Source organism: Schistocerca americana, chromosome 1 (assembly GCF_021461395.2).
Source record: "Schistocerca americana isolate TAMUIC-IGC-003095 chromosome 1, iqSchAmer2.1, whole genome shotgun sequence".
NCBI classification, from domain to species: domain Eukaryota; kingdom Metazoa; phylum Arthropoda; class Insecta; order Orthoptera; family Acrididae; genus Schistocerca; species Schistocerca americana.
The window spans coordinates 1,019,801,128-1,019,817,945 of NC_060119.1; the positions used below are offsets into that span (position 1 = coordinate 1,019,801,128).

The 16,818-nt window shown below is 40.6% G+C and overlaps 1 protein-coding gene across 1 annotated transcript in view; it reads left to right on the forward strand.

Moving 5' to 3' along the window:
* The window catches only part of LOC124616383 (frequenin-1), a 274,518-nt gene extending 268,119 nt beyond the window's left edge, over positions 1-6,399 (forward strand). Inside the window, exon 7 of the mRNA XM_047144692.1 lies at positions 1,096-6,399. Coding sequence (XP_047000648.1) covers positions 1,096-1,365 — 270 coding nt within the window. The 3' untranslated portion in view covers positions 1,366-6,399. The remainder of the gene's footprint in view (positions 1-1,095) is intronic.
* Positions 6,400-16,818: the final 10,419 nt, after the last annotated feature.

Genomic DNA, 16,818 nt, shown 5'->3' on the forward strand with positions numbered 1-16,818 from the left:
ATACTGCGTGAAGAGTTTGATAGAGCACTGAGAGACCTGAGTCGCAACAAAGCTCCGGGAGTAGATAACATTCCATTAGAACTACTGACAGTCTTAGGAGAGCCAGTCCTGACAAAACTCTACGATCTGGTGAGCAAGATGTATGAGACAGGCGAAATACCCTCAGACTTCAAGAAATAATAATTCCAATCCCAAAGGTGGCAGGTGTTGACAGATGTGAAAATTACCGAACTATCAGTTTAATAAGTCACTGCTGCAAAATACTAACACGAATTCTTTACAGGCGAATGGAAAAACTAGTAGAAGCCAACCTCGGGGAAGATCAGTTTGGATTCCGTAGAAATATTGGGACACGTGAGGCAATACTGACCCTACAGCTTATCTTAGAAGCTAGATTAAGGAAAGACAAACCTACGCTCCTAGCATTTGTAGACTTAGAGAAAGCTTTTGATAATTTTGACTGGAATACTCTCTTTCAAATTCTGAAGGTGGCAGGGGTAAAATACAGGGATCGAAAAGCTATTTACAATTTGTTCAGGAACCAGATGGCAGTTATAAGAGTCGAGGGACATGAAAGGGAAGCAGTGGTTGGGAAGGGAGTGAGACAGGGTTGTAGCCTCTCCCCGATGTTGTTCAATCTGTATATTGAGCAAGCAGTAAAGGAAACAAAAGAAAAATTCGGAATAGGTATTAAAATCCATGGGGAAGAAATAAAAACTTTAAGGTTCGCCGATGACATTGTATTTCTGTCAGAGACAGCAAAGGACTTGGAAGAATAGTTGAACGGAATGGATAGTGTGTTGAAGGGGGGTATAAGATGAGCATCAACAAAGGCAAAACAAGGATAATGGAATGTAGTCGAATTAAGTCGGATGATGCTGAGGGACTGAAGGCCACAACAACAACAATATCTACATTATTCCGTGGTTTATTAAGTTTTCAAATTTGTACTGACTTCTCTATCACCCGGTATTTGTTTCATAACTCGCAAACAAGTTTTTGGCACTTAGCATGTTTTTGGGTTAGACTCTTCAACTGTTATCGATTAGTACGTGTGCTGGCTGCCTGGTATTGGCGAGTGCTTTCCTCCCGCAGGGCCAGCAGCCAAACGCGGACGACGACAACACTCCGCAGAAGCGCGTGGACAAGATCTTCGACCAGATGGACAAGAACCACGACGACCGGCTGACGCTGGAGGAGTTCCGCGAGGGCAGCAAGGCCGACCCGCGCATCGTGCAGGCGCTCTCCATGGGCGACGCCGGGCCGCGCATGTCGGCCGCCGGCCAGCCGCTCCCGGCCACCCCCGGCGTCGCGACGCCGCCCCCGCAACAGGCGCCGGCGTCACCGTCGCCCGCCCCGGGGTAGCCCCTCGTTGCGTCGCACGGCCTCCCCCCTGGTAGTCCGAGGACGTTGACCTCCATTCCGCTGAATGCTGACTCTTGTTACAGGTTGAAGAGTAACCTTTCGTTGCCGTTCACTTCTGTTGCGAAACATCTGTTCCGTCGCAAAGTGACTGTCGTTTGAATATGTCTGAGCAGTGGCTGACAATGTTCGGCAACTTCACAACTTCACGTTCCTTTGCGCTTCGTGTGACCCGTTGACGTGCATAGGGACAGTATTATTGTTTGGTTGTAATCGAAATATATCGTGTAGATTCATCTCATTGCACTTGGAAATAGGTTACTATGGACACGTTAAATGTTTTCTGTGTATCTCTCTGTCAAATCTCTACTGTACATCTGCACGATATGAATAATGAACTTCTCCACGAATGTTAAACTGATACACAAGCATTTAAGTACTCAATAAAAAAGCTACAATGACTTCCTTGGAGAGTCAGGAAGTTTTTAAGGAAACTTCATAAAGGAATCGTGTTATTATCTTTCCAAAACACGAGTGTTACGAAATATGCTATTTTCAACATTTTGTTTCGGAGATAACAATTGATATCGCGTGGAAATATTGATAAAATATCGTGAAAAGACTGGCATTTCTATCATTACTGGCATCCGTCACACTTTCGCTGCCATTACAAAAGTTATACACTGGCTTCCATTTTTCTCTAACTAAATTAATAAAAAATATGTAAATGCAGCATAATATATACTGCGCTGAAACCATGAGGTCTCAATAAGAAGCTACTAATTTTACAATGAGGCATGCGCCGTTTTATAGACTCTACTGAATGATTAATTCCTATCATGATTTACCTGACTGTGGTTTTCGGTGGACACTGAGGACTCGTGTGTCTTTAGCACACTACCGTATAACACATAGTCACCGTCCGGAAACATGACCATTTCTTTTTTTTTCCCTGTTATATCTCCACCTAAAATAAACTCCCTAATTCACGTTGCCTACGGGTTGGTAAAGGTTCACATTTTGTACCAAAAAATTTCTAATGTAATTTCTTCAGGTTCCAGTTTCCATCTACTGTGTAGTAAATTTAATTTTTTTTCTAAAGTCCACGGAATGATACTGATGTTAGCAACTAAGCGCAAAGCTAGCGTTTTAGAGGAACAGCATTTAAACATTCAGAGGAAAGCAAATAATTTTTGCTCGCCTGTGAGAAAATTGTTACAGCGAAACTGTTAATACTCGAAATACAGTGCTAGCGTGGACAAACTTTGTTTTTCATAACAATATCAACGGAAAGAAGGTACCGCAGATAACATCAGCAACTTCCTGACTCTTTAAGCCATATCTAGATTTCTTTGTAACGGTGTGATATCTTTTGCTATTCATTATCAGTCACTGACGGGGATAGAACCGAAGAAAAGTTGCTTGCTAACTAGACGTTTAAGACGTAAGTTTTGCTTTTAATTTCGCTATCATAGGCTTTGTATGACGCCACAAATAAAGTGTAAAGCTTGTTGTTGTTGTTATTGTTATACTCATAGTGTACAGTTCAGTGTATCTGACCACATCAAGTGAGCTGAGAAAGAACTGTGAATTAACTCTACGGTAATCAGACTGTTTTTGCTAAGTGACACTATCCTCCACCATCATCATGTTGAAATTAACGCATCACAGTGATAAGAAGTTTGAGAGTAAGAATATCACAGACGCTTGAGATCAGGTGCAGCCTGCTTTTCTTATTTGATGTTTTCAAGTTTATATGTGTGTGAGAAAGCTCTGGATCTATGGATGTGTTTGTTACAGCAGCAGAAACCATCCTATCAGTCGACACGGATTTATACTATCACAAACAAAGAAGTTGTTGCGGATGTAGGGACAAAGCACAGATGTGCCAGAAGTAACTGCTATGTCACACTAGTTCGACGTGGCTAACAGCCATATTGCTTCAAACTGTTAGACAGATTATAAATCCAAGCAAACAAGAACTAGATCCTTTCTCTTTCGTGCAAAAAGTGTACAAATGTAGCTGTTTGGCCACCCTGCACAATCCTCTTTGAAGCTTCGATCAATGCCAAGGCACGATCCTCTTTGTAGCTTCGATCAATGCCCAGCACTTCCTCTTCCATGGCCTAATGCCTGACTGTGACATTTACTCTGTTAAATGAAAATTCCTCAAAACTGTTGTGCAGAGTATTTGGGATGTTCCGCTGAAGAACCAAAGTGTCTCACACAGGAATTGTTCAGTAACTGCAAAAGGTGTCAATGTATCGCAGTACTAAATACGGTCCATCGAAATGAGTGTGTGTCTACTGTAGACCCATCTAGATCATTAAATTATAACAATGATTACTTAAAATAATTTTTTCGCGCAATTTTTTAGCTACGCAAGTATCTTAATACGACTATAGTTTATCATGCATCGTTTTCAGTAATTTTCGCTTGAAAGATATTCCTCAATGTGGCTGTAAAGAAATCGACCCTAATGTGGAAGTGTGTACAGCTATATGTCTAATACATGTAAAGTATATAGCATTCGGTGATAAATGGGATGGGTTTCGCTGCTAATCCGTCACTGTTGTGGAACGTGTTTTGTATTTGTGAGTTTGTATGTGTGTTTATGAAATGGCGCTTTCGTATTTGTTTTAAGATTGTCCGTATGTAAGTGGCCTAGATATGTCATGTATTTTTTTTTATTTTCTTAGCAATTCTGTGATAAGTAAGAAGCATTTGAGTGCCATAATGTCTGAGAACTGGATATTTATTTTTTAACAGGAAGTGCATTTTTCGTATAAGTCGATCCTGCTCGCCATTTGGGTAGTCTCACCAAATAATTCATATGTGTGTGTTTTGATGACGCCAGTGGACAAATAATCTGATGTATAGACAGTTAAAATCACATTGCCCTTAAATTATGGTGTCTAGCTTTAGTTTATCTGTAGAATAGAATCTTCTGAAAGTTTGTAATCTCCTTTACGACTAGACATGTAAATAATAATTATTTATCAATATCTAGGTCTATAAACTAGTCGTCACCGTTTACTAAATGTTGCTAGTCAAACCTTATTTCGGTTCCTCAGCAGTTTCAACATTACAACTGAAGTAATGCGTGACTATTTTCCAATTTATGCTCTGAATGTATACTTTACTGGAAAGCAAAACAGTTTTACATAAACCGTATCTTTCTTCAATCAAATACTGTAACACTAGCAATAGAGTTTGAAGGTAAAAGATTCTGATTATAGAAACACTTTATGTTCTAAGCCTTCGCTGTCGCCTGTGTGGTTACAGTATTAGAATTCTGATAAGCTAACGCCGAATGAGAAAATAGTTTCAGTGGTAAAATTGAGTTGGCGACCTTCTACAACAAATAGTTGACGTAACTTTCACTGTAGCGGAATTCGAGAGTGAAATCCAGGTGTTGTGTACTATTTTAGTGCAGGCAGTTAAAAAAATATTTTGTCCATCGAGATTGTGAATATAATTTTGAACACAAGGGCATGTTTCCGATCATTACTAAAGTATAAAAGAAATAATTACAGAAAATTTAGAAAAAACAAGAGAACAAAAGAAAACATGATTATTTTCAATCATAATGACGTCATACTTTTGTAATACGCCCAATTTGCTGTCGAGACCTGCGAGAAATCCAGACTAAAGTTCAGTGCAACTTGTATATAAGAACTGCTTATATTTATTTTATGAAAAGCAATTGTAATAATGTTGACGTTAGGTTGCACCCATCTGATTGTGTACTGTATTTTTCGGAAACTATTTTGATAAATGTTAATGTTATCTACAATGAAATAATACAAAAGCTGTTTATGTGGTTCATGACAATCGCTGGAAAGTTCCAGTGTCATTTGTGTTAAAAGGCCATCTAGACACAAACATTACAATAATTTTGTAAAGTTATTGGTTGTTAAATTATTCTTCAGGTGATGTGAGATGTACAACAAACCTTATTTTTGTTGTAAATATATTTGAGCGTTAGATGATTAAAACATTTCATGTTTCATTGAAATGAATGTGGTGAAAAGCTTTTATATCCATTTTATATCCCAACTGAGTTATCTGTTGCTGCAACCATTGCCTTTACTATTGTATTCCTTTATAAGTAACACTGCAAACAATATTGACTTCAAAGTGCACGTTTAAAAGAAGATATTATGTATGTGATTATAATCGCTAGCATCCTGACGAATGTGATACCTGTTACTATAAGTCACTAAACATTTTTACCTTACATTTAATACATTAAAGTGTCGTAGTTCATAATGTTCAGTCTAATACTTTTTTACATCTATATATCAGAAAACTTTGTAATACGACTAAAACAAAGATTTAAGATGGTAGAAAATCTCAAGAATGACAGGTTTTCATATATCTTCACACACCTGTACGCATTTCAAACTATCTCTAAACAATCTGAAAAATTAAATTTGCTATTCGATCGTAACAAGATGTTCCAGTAGGACGTTAAATGATAACTGCACCACCGTGTTCATAGAGCACGTCAGTACCTGTAAACTAACAATTCTTTTCGTGGATTATGTATTTCACATCACATCTGTAAGTAAATAATAAGTTCTGGTTGCATAAATGTACAGTCAGATATCAATCAAAAATAAAACAGTAGATTAACATACAACAATTCTGAATATTCTCTTTAAAAATTATTAAGAATTGACTGTTGTGCGTCAGGGAACGTGGCCAGCTTTCGAAGTCCACGTCTGTAAATACTGCTATGAACCGAGTATTTTGTTCGTTGTTTCTGCTGGCAGAATTTATGGACATAATACCACAGAATTATCTTTACTTTTTCTTAGATGTAGGTGACCGCTAAACTAATAAAACTAATTCCTTTTTATATGTATTATTTGTACTGCAGTAAACATTCTGCTTCATATATATTTGAAAGTGATGTTGTTTGTGCTATACTTAAAACTGTCTCTAATTCTCTGTCGTTCTTTAATAAAATAACGTTTATTTAAAATGAAATCTAAATGGCCTAGGTAGCAAATTTTAGATAAAGTGTGTACCTCTAACAATTCACTTTATAAATATTATAAAGATACGTAATAAAATAAGAAAATAAATACTGTAAAAACTTACCTTGACAGTTTTAGAGTATTATTTACTTACGCATTGCCTTCTTATGATACTGAATTATCCTGTATATCGAAGAAACCTGGTTTTCAACTTGAAAAATCTGTAAGAATTGATGCAGGTTTCTTAACCTGACATATGTGTTCAGATCTTTTAAAAGCCAAAGTACTCCTGAGTCTTGTTAGTAATTACCTTGGTTAGCTGAACGACTTAACAGTATAGTCTTCATTAGGAAGTCTGCACTTTTTTTTTAACGATTACATAAGAAATAAGGCAGTGTGCTGTGTGATTTTAGAGTTTCACGCCATAAGATAGTCTGGACTCTTCTCGGGTATTCAGTAGGATGGTGGGCGTGGGGATGGTATGATATTTCAGATAGCTGATTTATTCCCATTTGTTGGTCAGATGACCGATTGTCGTCCACTAGGAACCTTCTTATCTGAGTACATCCCCTCCTGGTAGAACGTTTTGGAACAATTAAAAAATTATGATATTTTCCATCGACGCAACAACTCTGATAATACATAAACCACACTCTATGTTTATGAGACATCATCTAAGAATTGCATGGAATAAAATAACGATCCAGTGCTTGGACTGAGAACGGATATTGATGCAAAGGTACAATAGTTTACGGTAAGGTAAACATGAATCTCGCTATGGCTTGCGTGATTCATTTTATTAGCACAGAGGTACTCAGACTGTTTATCATGCAGCATTCAACTGCGTGTAGGATTCGTGAGCATTTAATAAATAGGAAATTAAGTTGATCACGGTCAGTCTTACAAAGCTTAGGGAAAACGTGAATGGGTGACAGAAGGGCAATACTAGATATTAAACTAAACGTCTAGAAATTTTAATTACATGTGTCCTGGATTAGCGACTGCTACCGACAAGGACGGTAGAAAAACTGGTATGCGTTAATATTGAATGTATTTCAATCTGTTAACGCAGACAGCACAGAAAACGCACAGTGTGAAAAATTTACTCCCTTTCTTCTTCCATTTGGCAAATATATTCTCATTCGTGTCGCTACTGTGGAGTGTTAACCACATTTTCCTTGAGTACTGTCTTACTGTCACAAATATGCGCACAACGATCAGTTCTATATCAGTAAACACATTTGAACATTCTATATCCTTGCATGACAGTTGGTCCCTCACTGCATCCATACAAAAAATTTGATATGCCACGTAAACTCTTTGCTTCTTGGAGCCCACCAACAAGGTTATTCTCAGACACTCTCAGTTCTGGACGGAACTATATTTCTACACGGGTTATGTAGTTCAAGGATAGATTCCGCGCTTGTCACAGTATATCTTCTGTACGTAAATTATGTCAGCCATATTGTAATAAGTATGTAGCGAAATAACGAAAAGTCGTATGCCGACTACCACCTGTGATGGAAAACTGAATCACGGATTTGAACACAACAGTGTAAAGGCCTACCTAATGCGATGTAATGAAATCGCTGGCCATCATTGTTTTGTCTATGCAGTTTCCGCCTGAATGTGTTCTCTAGACGGGTACTTTAGTGCAGTGACATCAATCAGAAATACTTTTGTAGGCTATTATGTTAGTCGACTATTTTGCGCATTGGCTCTTTGTGTTGCGGTGACACTGATACGCCTGTAGTTTAGCAACGTATTATTAAATGATGTCATCTTGTTTTGAGCTGTTAGAATTTTTTATTACGACTGCAGTTTCGGCATTAAGCCGTTTTAAACTATCTACAAAACATAACAAAAAATAATGAAAACACTTCATAGTAGGATTAACAGTAGGTACAACCAATTATGTAGTCTGTTCACATTCTTATAACGTACTTACAAGATTTAGATTGTTACAGATTTACGTTAGGTGGAGACAACAACGTCATTTGCACATCAAATAACTAGTCAACATTCCATTTTATTTACTGCGATTTTGAGTGGGTCGTATTTATCATACATATAAAAGCGTGCACTTACAATACATTTGAATAAATGTCTAAAACAATCACGAAAATGGCCGATCTAGAACAAACTGCGATATGTAGCTCCTTCAAAGAACAGTGAACAAACAAAGCTAAGAATACACATTTTTTTCGATTCTTTTAGACATTTACTCTAATGAATTTAAGTGCACAGCCAGCCGCTGTGGGCGAGCGGTTCTAGGCACTTCAGTCTGGAACCGCGCTGCTGCTATGGTCGCGGGTTCGAATCCTGCCTCGGGCATGGATGTGTGTGATTTCTTAAGGTTAGTTAGGTTTAAGCAGTTCTAAGTCTAGGAGACTGATGACCTCCCACAGTGCTTGGAGCCATTTTTTTGTAAGTGGACACTTTTAGGAGTGCGATATATTCAACCCACTCACAATCGCAGTACATAAAATAGAATATTGTCTAATATCACTGACTAGTTGTTCTTTTATACTCACATGTGCATATTACGCTGTTATCTTTCCCTAACGTCAACCCATATGTCAAAATCTTGTAAAAACGCTATACGAATACCAAAAATCTGCAAAATAGTGTGTACCTACTGTTAATCCCACTACAGATTGTTCTCATTACATTGTATTATGTTTTTTAAACGTTTGAAAATGGCTTAATGCCGAACTTAAAATCGTAAGACACAATTCCAACAGCTTAAGATAAAGATGACACCAATTAAAATATGTGTAGAAGCTGCGGACCCATAATACAAGAAAGTAATTAGCAACGTGTGTCACGTTCATACCAGTACGTAGGTACCAACAATCTGTCATCGAATTACGACAAAGATTCCGAACGCACCAACTGAGTAAACATTAATAATTTATACTAGACGCTAGACTATAAGGTTCGGTATGGGGACAAAAATTGTTCAAATGGCTCTGAGCACTATGGGACTTAACTGCTGAGGTCATCAGTCCCCTAGAACTTAGAACTACTTAAACCTAACTAACCTAAGGACACCACACACATCCATGCCCGAGGCAGGATTCGAACCTGCGACCGTAGCGGTCGCGCGGTTCCAGACTGTAGCGCCTAGAACCGCTCGGCCACACCGGCCGGCCTATGGAGACAGATCAGCTGCACAACAAAGAGAGCACAGGTGTATTGTCAACTGAGATATTGTAGCACAAGCTGGGAACGTTACATTAAGACTGTACAGGTATGTTACAGAAGCTAGGGAATTGAGTTGTCCGTATTGTTGATTAACGTATATTGAAGTCTGTAAAACAAGAAATTTTCTGCAACTTCGGGAACGATATGTTAAAAATACAAATAATGTCACGGTACAAGATTTACTTGGGCCCCCAAATTATGTGGCGTACCTCGGTGCTTCACTGTCTATTACATCAAACTAACAAAGCTTAGGTTGTATTGATGTGTCATTTCTCACTATGGTACTGCTAAGGAGTGCTGTGCCCACTATCTTGCTGCTTACATTCCCAGTGTTGTGGTAGATATGCACACAAGGCGTTATGGCTGTCACTGAGTTGATAAGCGTAATAGCTGCGGAGAACCTTACAGCTGGAGAATATTATTGTGGATTATGCTTTAAAGTATTATTAAGATCCTGGAGTTTCGTGTACAAAATCCTTTATAACACCATAGTTTATACAGGCGTCCTGGTAGTCGGGTATTGATGCTTGCTCCCACTGATCTCCCACTGATCTCCCAATGATGTCGCCAGGTCGTAAAGAGTCCGTTGGGAAGATGATTGTGGTTTCCGTGAAAGATCGTTGAATTTTGGTGCCATGTACATCTGTCTTTGATTTAAATACGATAACAATGTGTAATAAACCAAGTGGAGGGCACAAGGATACAGCAGTGTAGTCTTGAATAGACACGTTACGTACACTACTGTGCATTAAAATTGCTACACCGAGAAGAAATGCAGATGACAAACGGGTATTCATTGGACAAATATATTATACTAGAACTGACATGTGATTACATTTTCACGCAATTTGGGTGCATAGATCCTGAGAAATCAGTACCCAGAACAACCACCTCTGGCCGCAATAACGGAATTGATACGCTTGGGCGTTGAGTCAAACAGAGCTTTGATGGCGTGTACAGGTACAGCTGCCCATACGGCTTCAGCACGATAACACAGTTCATCAAGAGTACTGACTGGCGTATTCTGAGGAGCCAGTTGCTCGGCCACCATTGACCAGACGTTTTCAATTGGTGAGAGATCTGGAGAATGTGCTGGCCAGGGCAGCAGTCGAACATTTTCTGTATCCAGGAAAGTCCGTACAGGACCTGCAACATGCGGTCGCACATTATCCTGCTGAAATGTAGGGTTTCGCAGGGATCCAATGAAGGGTAAAACCACGGGTCGTAACAGATCTAAAATGTAACGTCCACTGTTCAAAGTGGACGTTAAAGAGCCGTCAATGCGAACAGGAGGTGACCGAGATGTGTAACCAATGGCACCCCATACGAACTCGCCTGGTGATAAGCCAGTATGTCGATGACGAATACACGCTTCCAATGTGCGTTCACCGCGATGTCGCCAAATACGGATGGGACCATCACGACGTTGTAAACGGAACCTGGATACATCCGAAAAAATGACGTTTTCCCATACGTGCACCCAGGTTCGTCGTTGAGTACACCATCTCAGGCGCTCCTGCCTGTGATGCAGCGTCAAGGATAACAGCAGCCATGGTGTCCGAGCTGATAGTCCATGCTGCTGCAAACGTCGTCGAACTGCTCGTGCAGATGGTTGTTGTCTTGCAAACGTCCCCATCTGTTGACTCAGGGATCGAGACGTGGTTACATGATCCGTTACAGCCATGCGGATAAGATGCCTGTCATCTCGACTACTAGTGATACGAGGCCGTTGGGATCCAGCACTGCGCTCCGTATAACCTTCCTGAACCCACTGATTCCATATTCTGCTAACAGTCATTGGGTCTCGACCAACGCGAGAAGCAATGTCGCGATCCGATGAGCCGCAATCGCGATAGGCTACAATCCGACCTTTATCAAAGTCGGAAACGTGATGGTACGCATTTCTCCTGCTTACACGATGCATCAGAACAACGTTTCACCATGCAACGCCGGTCAACTGCTGTTTGTGTATGAGAAATCGGTTGGAAACTTTCCTCATGTGAGCACGTTGTAGGTGTCGCCACCGGCGTAAACCTTGTGTGAATGCTCTGAAAAGCTAATCATTTGCGTATCACAGCATCTTCTTCCTGTCGGTTAAATTTCGCGTCTGTAGCATGTCATCTTCGAGATGTAGCAATTTTAATGGCCAGTAGTGTACTTTTTGACCAGCTAACCTTTCCCTGGCCCACATTTTTTTCTGCGTTTGTTCATTGCCATCCGCATGGGGCGCAACGTCGGAACTCGGCAGTCGAAGTAAGAGAGCTGAGTTGGCAGCTTGCAGCGTCACTGATGTGGTCTGACTGGCAGCAACAGGCAGGTGGGTCCGCTTAGCCAAAAGACAGAATTTGCGCTCATCATCCCAGTGAGCCACCACTGTCGATTGTTTGTAGAATAGTTATACATATTGTGCTTTTCACCTAAGTTGTAGACATCGATGCGACAGAAACATGAAAGAGTTGCAGTGCTACCGAGGACACGTCTTCAAGCAGTGGAGGCAGAGTCACCCGAAAAGCACCTGTTAAGTTGTCACACCTCAAGTCGGCTAGTGCGACACCTGAAGAATGGGAAAGAAAATCAGCTTACAAGCAATTCGAGAAATTTACATTTAACAGGAGCGCACACATTGTATACAAGGTCAAACTTGAATCGCTACAGGGACACATGAAGCAATAGAGAAAATGTATCTGCAGTTGTGAAATCGGGCAACCTCCCACTGTAGAATGGAATGACATCATTGAAAACTTGTGCCGTACTAGTACTCCAACCGCTTATCGCGAGCAGTCGTCTTAACCCCTAGTGGTATAGGTGCCTGCTTCGAGGCCAGAACCAAACTTCCATACTACGTCGTCCATGTGCCACTAACCTGTACTCTTAGACTTACTCTAATTCATGGTAGACATTTAACAGAAAGTCACTAGCCAGATTTCGGCTGATAAATGCGATACTGCAGCACTTGAGTTTGTAAGAAATACGATACAGTGTTCTTTTGGACATGCATGCATACCCGAAGGAATAACCTCCACGAAGACTACAGTTGTTATGAAATGCAGGAAATGTATTCGCAGTTGCGAATACGGGCAACCCCCTAATGTAGAATGACTGAGGATATTCGAAATTTGGACATGAATGCATGTCCAAAGGAACACTACATCGTGCCTCTTACAATCGCAGTGACTGCAATATAGTATCAAGCAATAGAGTTTCATCATTAAAAAAAGCTGGGAGAAATGTTAGAAGTCCTTCACTTCGAGGTTATTCGTTATGGAGCAGAAACTGGAGGAAAACCGGGTTAGGACTTTTCTTCAGAGAGTTGAAACTGAATTTACTTGTCAAGAAACAGAAGAAGAGGAAAGCCTAAATTATGAACGTTGACAGGAATGTGAAGCCCAGTTCGCTCATACATTTTAACCAACAAGGTTGGGAGTGTCAGCTATCTTACTTGTGACGATTACTTATGAAGAAACAGACGCGATCGCAAAATGTCATTTATTTAAAATGACCAATTTCGGCACATACAGTAGGCCATATTCAGACTGATTGCACCATTTGCTGGAGCTTGAGACGAGGTGAGCAGCTGCGTGTTGCCAAGACAAATTATCGAGCCCTTAGCTTGCCTTTCGCGGGCAACATTCCTAGTGAGTGAATAGTCTCCTATTCATAGTCTTCGTTTGACAGGCTCTCTGACCTACCTTTCAAACTCCCCAGAATCTCTCCTGCTTATCTTCCTGAGTTAGCCAGCCGGGGGAAGAAGGATACTGCCCGCAGCCGCGAATTCTTTCCAGAGTGAGTTTCTCTCCCCCTTCCAGGTATTGTAGGTCAGCTAGGCATGGAGGAAGGCTTCTGGGGCGTTCAAGCCACAATAGAGGGTATGACAGTTGGTAAGCATCTCTACGAAAGTTGTGATCGTAAGAGTACTGCATGTGGATGGCAAGGATCTAGGTTCGAATCCCGATATTTCACGAAAATGTATTTTCGTTTGAAAAAATACAGGGTGTCCACGAAAGAATAACCCAAGTTCAATGGTATAATCTAACATTTTAACTGAGACTATTTACAACAAATCACACTTCAAATCTGAGGTGAAGTATTCAAGTTACAATGCACATATAAAATCTAAAACCCAATTCTTTCCACACTCTAGCTAACAATCCGGAGTAATGGAAGCAACAGTCTCTTCAGTTCAGTTTCTCAACTCTACAAAATTATTAGGTAGTGGCGGAAAGTAGACACGATTTTTATAAAGCACCGAAGGGAAAAATCGCGTGTCGTGAGGTCAAGTGAACAGGGTCTTCCAAGTGCAGGCACTCTTGTACAAAGAGATGCCAATGGGGAGTGGCCACATCTTGTTGCCAAACAAATTTTACAGATTCACCTTCAATTTGGGGAAAGAGCCTTTCTTGCAAAGTATCTGGATAGGCCGCCCCTTTTACGACAGTTTCAGGGAAGCAAACGGTCGGTGCACTTGACCTTAGGGAATCTCGTTGATATTGCGGTTGTCAAGATCCCCAGATAGCATCGTGATGGGTCTTTACCTTTCCACTTAGATGAAAAGTTGCCTAATCACTGTACCCCACGCGATCAAGGTAGCCATCTTCCCGCTGCAACACTTGACAAAGTCAAATCGTACATAATAGTCATCTAGCTTTAAAGCATGAACCGAATGTAACCAGTATGGACACTTATGCAAAAGTTTTCTTGAAACCTTCCACACTGTAGTTTCTGGAAACTGAGGTTCAAAACTTGCTTTCCGAACAGACTTCTTAGGACATAATAGTTTTTATGTGGACAACCGCAATCTATACATACTTGAAAGTCCTTTTAAAGAATTTTGTGGTAAAATCTTCTAAAAATTGTAGAATCCGCTTATAGCTGCTAATCCTCATTTATTGTGAGATCAAAGTACAATCTTTATGACTTACTAGCGGCTGCGTCTGCACATGTCATAATATCCTGATCGCAACAGATATATCTGTTTTTCTTAGTAACATGAGGAATTTAACACCGGTCCAAATCAGTATGTCCCTCAGAGATGACCCGTCATTATCTACGATTATTGATGACTCTTTCAACGTTCACTGCGTTTGATGACACCAGGATATGTGCCTTATGGAACATTAGGAGATCATATTGTTTCAATGGTTTAATGTAACCCAGCTAAATTAACCAGAAGATGCGATTCATGATCACGAACCCTGTTGTACCTTAATCTCACAATAAATGAGGATTAGCAGCTACTAGTGGACTCGAAAATTTTTAGAAGGCTTCTTAGGACTTCGAAGGTAAGATATGTTACACGGTTAAAATTATCTGCAGACACTTTTGGTCGTCCCGTTCTTTTCCATTTACACATACAGCCTGTCGTTCCGAACTGACTACACCATCGGCGGATGTTTTTGCCACATGTGGGATCACAATTAAACCTCAAACGAAGTGCAAGTTGAACCGAAATTAAAGATTCACTCTTAGGAAAATGCAGCACACAAAACGCTTTTCGCTCAGAAGTAGGAATTTTGCGTGTGTAGCGTGTGTGGTGCTGCAAGTGGGGTAGTAACAAAGCGGTACTCTCGCATGCGCTTATCTAAAACCATCTGAGTTACTTTTTAATTGTGACTCTGAACCAATACTCTATAACCCTTACAGTTAATATTATTAACATTTATAACTGGGACATTCTTTTATGGAGATTCCGTATTGCATATTGAGCCTGCTTCATGTAGTTCGTGGCCGGGCACCGATTATCTCAATACGCAGGCTGTGGCTATCCTACACGTCCACAGAGTACATCACATATGTCAAGTATAGTATCCTGGAAGTAAATAGCACCATTGGTGGAGTTTGCCCTGCACCCGTCAATATAATATCATATTTTTGAGTCTATTGGAATTATGGTAACACGAACAGACCGACGCGATGGGCATCAGTTCATACACTCGCCGGCCGAAACATTAACAAAGCCAGTTTACTAGCGTGTTGGTCCACCATTGGAACAACAGTGATTCTGCATGACACGGATTGAATGAGTTGTTGATGCACTGTGGAACGCACTTCCCTTACATTGATGATACCCCATAGCGTCCCAGATGTCTTCCATCAGGTTCACACTAGGCATATTTGGTATCCAAGACATTTCGATGAGTTCCTCATCATTCTCCTTAGACCACCATAGCACAATTCTGGCCTTCAGATACGAACGGTTGTCATAATGCAAAATGTCATCACTGCCAGAGAAGGCGTCAAGCATGGATCACAATAATGTTTGTGCATTCAAGTGCTGCCATGCATGTTGTCTTCTATTACTCTCCAGGGTTCCGTGGGAGCCAAAGTCAGTGTCCATTGAGCCATAATACAACCCCCACCAACCTAAATTGGAACGATCACATAGATAATACTGTGGGTAGAACAAACCAAAGATTGCGATTGATTGGTAGAACACTTAGAAGGTGCAACAGGTCTACCAAAGAGACTGCTACGCTTGTCCACCCTATTCTGGAGTATTGCTGTGCGGTGTGGGATCCGCATCAGGTGGGACAGACGGATGACATCGAAAAAGTACAAAGAAGGTCAAGTCATTTTGTATTATCGCGAAATAGGGGAGATAGTGTCACAGACATGGTAACTAAATTGGAGTGGCAATCATAAAAACAAAGGCGCTTTTCGTGGCGACAGGTTCTTGTCATGAAATTTCAGTCACCAGTATTCTCCTCCGATTGCGAAAACATTCTGTTGGCACCCACCTACATAGGGAGAAATAATCATCACAATAAATTGAGAGAAATAAGGGCTCTCACAGAAAAATTTAAGTGCTCGTTTTTCCCGCGTGCCGTTCGAGACTGGAACGATAGAGAGACAGCATGAAGGTGGTTCGTTGAACCCTCTGCCAAGCACTTTATTGTGAATAGCAGAGTAATCACGTAGATGTAGATGTAGTCCATGGCGTGGTGTATGTTTTGGGCAAGAGTTCACATTCGTGACAGGGTACACAGACACGACCATAGAGCTGGTGTAACAAGAAATGAAATTCATTCAACCAAACAACACGTTTGCACTAATACATGGAGCAGCGATGGCTTTGAGTCAACGTGAAAATACCAGATTAGAGCCCTATATTCATCAGTGTGGGCTGAACAGTGTGCTCCGAAATACTTGTGCCTCCACTAGCGTTGTATTGAGTAGTCAGATCTGCTACAGTCACCGCCTATCCTCCATTAAAGATCGGTCAACCTTTCGAATTCCACGTTCTTCGATAAGGCGTCGAGCTATCACA